Consider the following 7783-nt stretch of genomic DNA (forward strand, 5'->3'; position numbering starts at 1 on the left):
GATTATCAGTGGTCTTGTATGTCTTCCATTTTCTGATGATTGCTCCCACAGTTGATTTTTTCACACCAAGCTGCTTGCCTATTGTAGATTCACTCTTCCCAGTCTGGTGCAGGTCTACAATTCTTTTCCTGGTGTCCTTCGAAAGCTCTTTGGTCTTGGCCATGGCGGAGTTTGGAGTCTGACTGGTTTAGGGTTGCCAACCGTCCCTTAAAAAACGGAATCGTCCCGTATTTAGAAACAAAAGTACACGTCCCGTATTGAGCTAATAAGGGACGCACTTTGTCCCGTAATACAGTGAGAATCAAAAGTAGTCTATAAGTTTTAATGTAATTAACGCTTTGTTTGAAACCATAATTCCCAGCCCCGCCCCTGCTTTGTGACCAATGAGCTGACAGCACACTTATGACAATTCGAGTATGACAATTCAGATTACCGCTCATCTCATTGGTTGAGGAAAGGTCGCTTGCGGAGAAAATACCGGAAGACAACAGATGACCACAACAAAAAGCATGGCCAACAGGGAAATAAACGCCGACACTGCGGTGCAAGTCTCAGACGACAGTACACCTGAAGCTGGGCAAACACTGTGCGATTTTCAAACTGCACGATTGGCTCGCATGGGTTATAAGTTCGTAGGTCACGATGCAGGGTCTCACACTATACCGCCCGATGCTCTGATGCGACCTGAGTCACACTGTGCCTCCATAAAATGAAGGTTATAACAGAAAATCTGTCGCTCGCTCTCCCTCTCTGTCTTTCACTCACACAGACACACACCGCCATCAACATTGCTAAATTACTAATGACAAACATGATCAGGCAGCTGTGATTGAGCAGCAATGTAAATCCAACTATTTTCACGGTTGTTGTGGTCGTGATAATTTGGTGATGCCACATCGAAAAGGCTCGGATGAGCTTTCCAAAGTTCTACAAGTTGTGCCTCCATCGCTTGTGTCCAGATCACACGCTGCACAGCCGTGCTGCTCCGTCTTTTTCACCGACGTTTACGTGTTTGCGCGTGAGCAATGTGAGCGGCTGCGGTGACACCCTCACGAGCGATTGATGATCGGGAGCTGGTCGTGAGGTGTTAATCGCTTCTCGTTACCCCACGTATACTACACTATGCACGATGAAGGCCAAAATCGGGCCGATCACGACTCAAAAATCGGCTCAAAATGGGCCAAAAATCGCACAGTGTGAGCCAGGCATTAGACCAGCAATGTTTGTGCCTCTCAGAGAAAGAAAAAAAGGCTGCAAAAGTGCAGGGAAGAATGGGAAAAGGAAAACACCTGGCTGGAAAAGTTCACGATAACACCTATAAAGCGCACTGCACTGTGTGCCGGCGCACTTTTTCCATAGGCATGCTTCTAATGGTGGGCACATGAAGAACATGAGGGGCGTGAAAGCTCGGGGAACCCTTAACCAATTTTTGTCTACCAGGCCACGGCAGAACCAGATATGGTAAACACTGGTTTGTTTGTTTTTAAACCCTCTGGTTAAGGTTAAAATGGGCATGTGCAGTGAATATCAGCGCTATGTGGCCAGAAGTGTGATAATATAATTTATTTTGTGTAATAAACAACTGCAAGGATAGATGATTACAACAAATAGATGAGTAATACATAAAAGTAATACATAGATGAATAATGATGATGAGTTATGATGCGTAATCATGGGAACAAGTGGGTTTACAAACGGGAGCAAAAGCTGAAATAATGCCTCTGCTGAAGCCAATTGCACTAAATGCACTAAATGTGCACTGTTACAAGAATATTTTTCTTTCTATTGTTTTCTATTAATTTATATAATTTTAAGTTAAGCAGGACAGAGTTCTTTTAAAGAAAGATTTACTTTTATTATCAAAAGTTAAGCATGACAGGCTTCTGTTTAAGAAAGAGACCTGTTTTATTGTGTTAATGTTGTCATTTTGAGCTAAAAATAAATGGCTAAATGATTTTTGTTTCCCATGTGTTGATATCACAAAGAATACGCATCTACTTAAATCAAATTCAAGTCAAATGGTTAAAAAAAATAATTTCACACACAAAAAAAGAGCTAAAAAATTCACCACACTGGGAAGGGTGAAGACAACTGGGTCGCCCGGCCCTGGCCACGAGGTGTCCCTTATTTATTTCTCAGGGAGTTGGCAACCCTAGACTGGTTGAGGCTGTGGACAGGTGTCTTTTATACAGATGATGAGGTCAAACAGGTGCCATTCATACAGGTAACGAGTGGGGGACAGAAAAGCTTCTTACAGAAGACGTTACAGGTCTGTGAGAGCCAGGGATTTTCCTTGTTTGAGGTGACCAAATACTTATTTTCCACCCTGATTTACGAATAAATTCTTTACAAATCCTACCATGTGAATTCATGGATTTTTTTTTCACATTCTGTCTCTCACAGTTGAAGTGTACCTCTGGTGCAAATTACTGACCTCTGTCATCATTTTAAGTGGGGGAACTTGCACAATCGGTGGCTGACTAAATACTTTTTTGCCCCACTGTATAAGCAAAACTGTCAGTTTGCTTGTTGATTGCCTTCCCCAGCTTCCCCTATGGCCATGAGCTCTGGGTAGTGACAAGGCTTTTCTGGGAAGAGGCCCTAGGGACAGACCCCCCCCCCCCCTCTCCCCCAAGCTGGAGGAGTTGCCTGGAGTTCTAAAAAATGCATCGATGGTTAGAAAACATAACAAATTGCCAATGCTTGTGTCCAATGCACGAAGTTGCATCTAATAAGATCAGAAAAGACAAGGTTACATTTTGGTTTACTAATTTGAAGCCTTTTTTTCCAGGTCTTTTAAAATTACTCATAACATATTTGGAGCTAATTTTGTAGCTAATAAGCTAACAATAGTACTAGTGCTATTAAGCTAGCTTTGTGAGCATACTGAAACTAATGTGATTATGATATTTATTTGGATTTTAGGTTTTCACTCGTTGACTTCAGGCTTTAAATGAACATACTTACCGTGGAATTTGAACAGTCAAACATGAACTGAACATCTGAGGGTTGGATCTTTATGAAAATCTGAAGACACTGGAGGCAACTTCTTTATTAAAAGCTATCCACCTTTTTTTATTTGGTTACTCTATATTGTATCATTACAGACAATATTAATGTAATATGATGTATTGAAGCGGTTGTGCTTAGTGATAGATACTGGCAATTGAGAGCTCATTTTCTCAGAGACTTTTCTAAAATCAGTTTTCCTCTCCCTTCAACAAGAGGGATTTAAGTCTGTATTATACAGTCTATGGCTGCCAAAGCAATAGATCATTTTCGCAGAAGGTGCTGACCAAAACCAGAGCAAAAAATATGGCAAGTTAACCATCGAACCATTTTCACAGTCTTGGTTTGGTACATTAGTATCTATTCATTAACACATTGCTCATGATGTCAGTGGAAATTTATATTCAGTTTACATTTTTCTGCAAATGATAACTATATATCATAATTTATCTCAAATGTGACATGAATGGCAGCCCACCTTATAGCTTTTAGTAGCTTCTAAAGAAAATTTGATTAAAGATATATTTCTGTGGGCATGATTTGCCTAAATATTCCTAAGATGTATTTGTTAGATCACTATGAAATGTTTTAATTATTAATATTTTATCGTTTTGACACTATTAATACTGATTTCTCCCACTATAGATTATGAAGCAACCTGGTGTGTAGCCTTTAAAAGTTTGATTTCTAGTGCTGTTCATACCAGACTGTTTATATCACCCACTCGACATTTATTTATGATGGTGTGAAACAGACCTCTCTCAGTGTGTTTTTAATTGCTGTCTTTGTTGGCCCTCAGGATCTGGGGATATCGAAAGTGGGTCATATGAAGAGAATTCTCCAGGGAACTAAAGACCTGGCCAAGGCCTCCATGATTGACCTCTAACCCAGGAGCAAACGCTACCAGAAAGGGGAAACGTGCATTCCTCCTGACATTAGTTGAAGTGTTTGGGAGCACCATAGGCAGTGGCGGAAGAGATATGTATTGAAGGAGAGATGGATATTTGATCCCTCTGCTGAGAAAGTCTGTGTGATGTCGTGATCAAGATACATGTGCGTGTGTTTGTTTGTTCTTTGGTGCCAAAATGACAATCGAGAACGCTGATGGAAGTCACACACACAAAAAAGCCATTTCTTATTTAATAACCATTCATAGCACATAATCAGGTATGCAACTAACCTTACTGTTGACAGCTTGTTTTCTGAGTTGTGATAACAAACTAGTAGCAAAACTAAGACTTCCATAGGTGTGGGGTTCTGCTTCAGTTGAGTCTGTGTAAAAAAATGTATTTGCTGGCTCTCTGCCTCACATTACAGAGGTGCACATGCAGAACAGAATAATCTGGACCATGCAGGTGGTTGTCTGGAAGCTTTGTTTGGAAACAGTGGGATACTGTTGCATGCTATGCTTGCTCAACCTTAGATGTGTTTAATTGCATGATTAGTGTCTTGATTTTTTGTGTGTGTATGCGTGTGTGTGTGGGTGTGTGTGTCTGTGTGTATGTGCAAAATGACACTTGAACAAGTTTTACATAGCTTAAGTATTATAATGCCATTTGTTACTACTGAAAACATAATTTTTGGTCTAAATCCAACTTTTTATTCTAGCTTTAAATTATTTTGTTTGCATGATAATGACATGTTTAAAAGGTTTCTGTCAAGTGCCATATTTTGAGTCATTTCGTGTAAGACGTGCTTTAATGGTAGACATCGTAAGAAATTTTTAAACAAGCTATCGATGAGTTATGATTATATGAAATTAATAAGTTGACACGTTCTCTGTGGATGTGAAAAATCAGTACCAAAGTGAATGTCGAAGAAATCATCAGACAGTTTTGTCTTTATTTAATAAGCCAGTAAGTTTTAAGTCTTAATTTCATTTAAGGTGGGAAAAAGCTGTATTAGTCAGGAAGATAGTAAAACTGTTGGTCAGACGCCAACCACCTATACTATAGGGTTGTAGAGATTTTTTAAAGGAATTCTTAAACAGGCACTTTCTACTTCTTGCTTCATGCAAGTGCAAATCCTCATATCATTGCATAGAGTTAACAGTTCACCTCAACTTTTTACCTTTTGGCAACTTAATACAGTATTTAACACTATTGAGGAGTTAGATATGAGTTTTGAATAGAGCAGTTGATCTGCAGTCTGCTTAACATTGTTCAAGTGCAGCTTTTTCAGTTTTTTTCTCCTTCAAATTCCAAGTGAGACTTTGCTAGAATGCTACTTCTACTTGTTAGTTTCATTTAAGACTGGTGGCATTACAGGGTATATTTCTATATGTGATGCTAAGTTTGTATATAATTATGCACTGTATATACAGTAAACCAATGTATGCAAACAATGTTTATAAGTGTAATCTGATGCATTTGTAGACATGGCATGCATTGTCGACAGCCCACACATTTGATTGTGTACATTACACCATACCAGTTGTTGTTGATTTTGTTCTAATCTCTTGTACATGATGATGCTGTTGTATTCTAATGATGGTGCAATATTTTAATCTCTTGTTTTGATACTGTCTCTGAAACTTTCCAAACATGATGTTTCTCGGTGGGTAAAAAAAAAAAACACACCACAGAAAAACCTTGTAAACGTTCTTTTGTACTCTTCCTCGAGGTTTCAGGATTTTCAAAGTTAGACCCAGAGACAGACAGACAGCTTTTTACTCCAGATTTCTTCCAGGGGTTCAGTAGTTTATAGTTTTGCTCCTTTGTGCTTCCAAGATGTACACTAAAGTAGGACTGTGCCAGCGAATGGGAGGGATTAGGCAGGCATGACTGTTGTGTTCACTTCATGTATCCTGTTGTAACGTGTGCATTCAAGTGTGTGTACTACAACAGTGGCATATTGTACCTTAGTACAGTTGTATACTTTTCATTGCCAGCTAATTTTACAGTATAATTGAAAATTTTGCCACACCCATAGACTAATATGCCACCCTAGCAGAATGTGAACGAAACTTTGGAATTGTGTGTTCCCTCCACCAGGGGGCAATCTATCACATCTCACACCTCTACAGGCCTGGATTACACCATTAAACTGCATTATCTTCCAGCTCCTTATGCTGACAATCAGGTGCTCATTGGCATAAATAAAGTTACAGTCCAATTTGAGTTTTTATCATTCAGTGTTCATAAAACTACAAATTTGTCAGACCTTCCCATCTTTTTAGTCTCATACGCCTTTTATCCATTAAATAGATGAGACTATTTAATGACAGTTAGCCCTTTGTAAACCAGAACCCTTTGTTATAGGAGCCTTTCTGTTAGTATGTGCTTTATACAGTGCTAGGGTGCTCTACGCTGCTTCTTTGCTGCAGCGCTCTTGAAGTTTGGCCTCACATCCATGTACTCTCATCATGCCAGTCACCAAACGCAAGTTGTGAATGATGCTGTTGCAGTTCATGAGCTGTGTCTGTCTGCATTAATGGCGTCTGCATGTCCAGGGTGTCTGCCAGGTTCTGTTAATCTGAAGCATTTTGGCCCCAGGCTCCAGCTTGACCTTGCCATATACAGTGGAAGTTGCCACCTTTCTCCCTTGCTGTGTTTTCCAGTGGTCTGTAAATAATGCTGCAAACTGCCTGGTTTTCAAAAACCAATGAAACCCATGCAAGGATCTCTAAAAGACGGATTTAACACTTGGTGTGGTTATCGAAGCGTTGGGAGAAAAGTGAGTTTCATTTGTTTACATTATGTTTACAATGGCACAGTTTTACTTTTTAAGAAGATATATGTAGGTATAGACAATATTTGCATATTTATTGCCTAAGGTTAAATGATATGATGTGTATTGTGTTTTCACATTTGGAATATAATGTTACAGTTGTCACCTGTATTACTATCTGGATGATTTTGGTAAAGTAGTTGATCATTTTTATGACTACTAAGTGACTGTTTTCTGTGCCTTTTTATGGTTAGAATGCATGGTTAACTATTTATTACAATTTGGAGTCACTGAGATGTGTATTTTTGTATTCTGAATAAATAAATGGTTCAGCTTTTGTTGTACATTTTTAAGGTGCCTTGAAACAGGCTACCTATTCATATCTTTCTTCTTCAATAAAATCGGATACATATGCAATCTGACAGGCTCTTCTTTTTTCATTGACACTTTAAACAAAAGGATTGTGTCTTATAATTTCAAAATATGTCGAGAAAATGGAACACGTTAGTGCCATTCTATCTCCTTTAATGCAACACAGCCCTTTTTAAATGGGGTGGCACGAAGGTGGTGACCAGAAAATATATATCAGCCATTAATTTTTCTTAAACAAGAACAACAAAACATAATCAAATTTCCTAAATAAACTGGCTGGTTTGTTTACTCTTTTATGCTCTCTCTGCTTTGATCAGCTTGTTTGTTGTTTTTGTGGCATTCCAAACAGGTGTTTTGCCAATGGGAACGTTTCAAAGTGCCCCCTGGTGGGCAAACTATGCATTGTTAACACTCATAACTTTTTAATTTTTCAAATGTATTTTTCGACTGTTGTACATGGCACCAGATACACTGGTACATGTCTGCTGATAATACTATTCAGCTTAAACCAGTCAAGTTCTCAACAATAGAAGAAAAAACTGACTGAAGTTTTTAGTCCAGTCTGAAACCTGAAGATTTATCTCAAATGGATTACTTGCACATACACTACACTCATTATTTGAAACGTTGGTTGCGTTTAACAGGAGCATCCAACACTGGAACAGTATACAGGTGTGCCACAGAAAATTTAAAAGGGGTAAATTTGAATATATCCAGGCACTTTACATACAAA

The 7783-nt window shown here is 38.8% G+C and overlaps 1 protein-coding gene across 7 annotated transcripts in view; it reads left to right on the forward strand.

Annotated features, from left to right (window-relative positions):
• dgkh (diacylglycerol kinase, eta) overlaps positions 1–7095 on the forward strand; it is an 80374-nt gene extending 73279 nt beyond the window's left edge. For all 7 annotated transcript variants that reach the window (XM_085134649.1, XM_085134656.1, XM_085134655.1 and 4 more), the window contains one exon: positions 3809–7095. In XM_085134649.1, coding sequence (XP_084990775.1) covers positions 3809–3861 — 53 coding nt within the window. In that variant the 3' untranslated portion in view covers positions 3862–7095. The remainder of the gene's footprint in view (positions 1–3808) is intronic.
• Positions 7096–7783: the final 688 nt, after the last annotated feature.

Source organism: Neolamprologus multifasciatus, chromosome 16, assembly GCF_963576455.1.
Source record: "Neolamprologus multifasciatus chromosome 16, fNeoMul1.2, whole genome shotgun sequence".
Classification (NCBI taxonomy): domain Eukaryota; kingdom Metazoa; phylum Chordata; class Actinopteri; order Cichliformes; family Cichlidae; genus Neolamprologus; species Neolamprologus multifasciatus.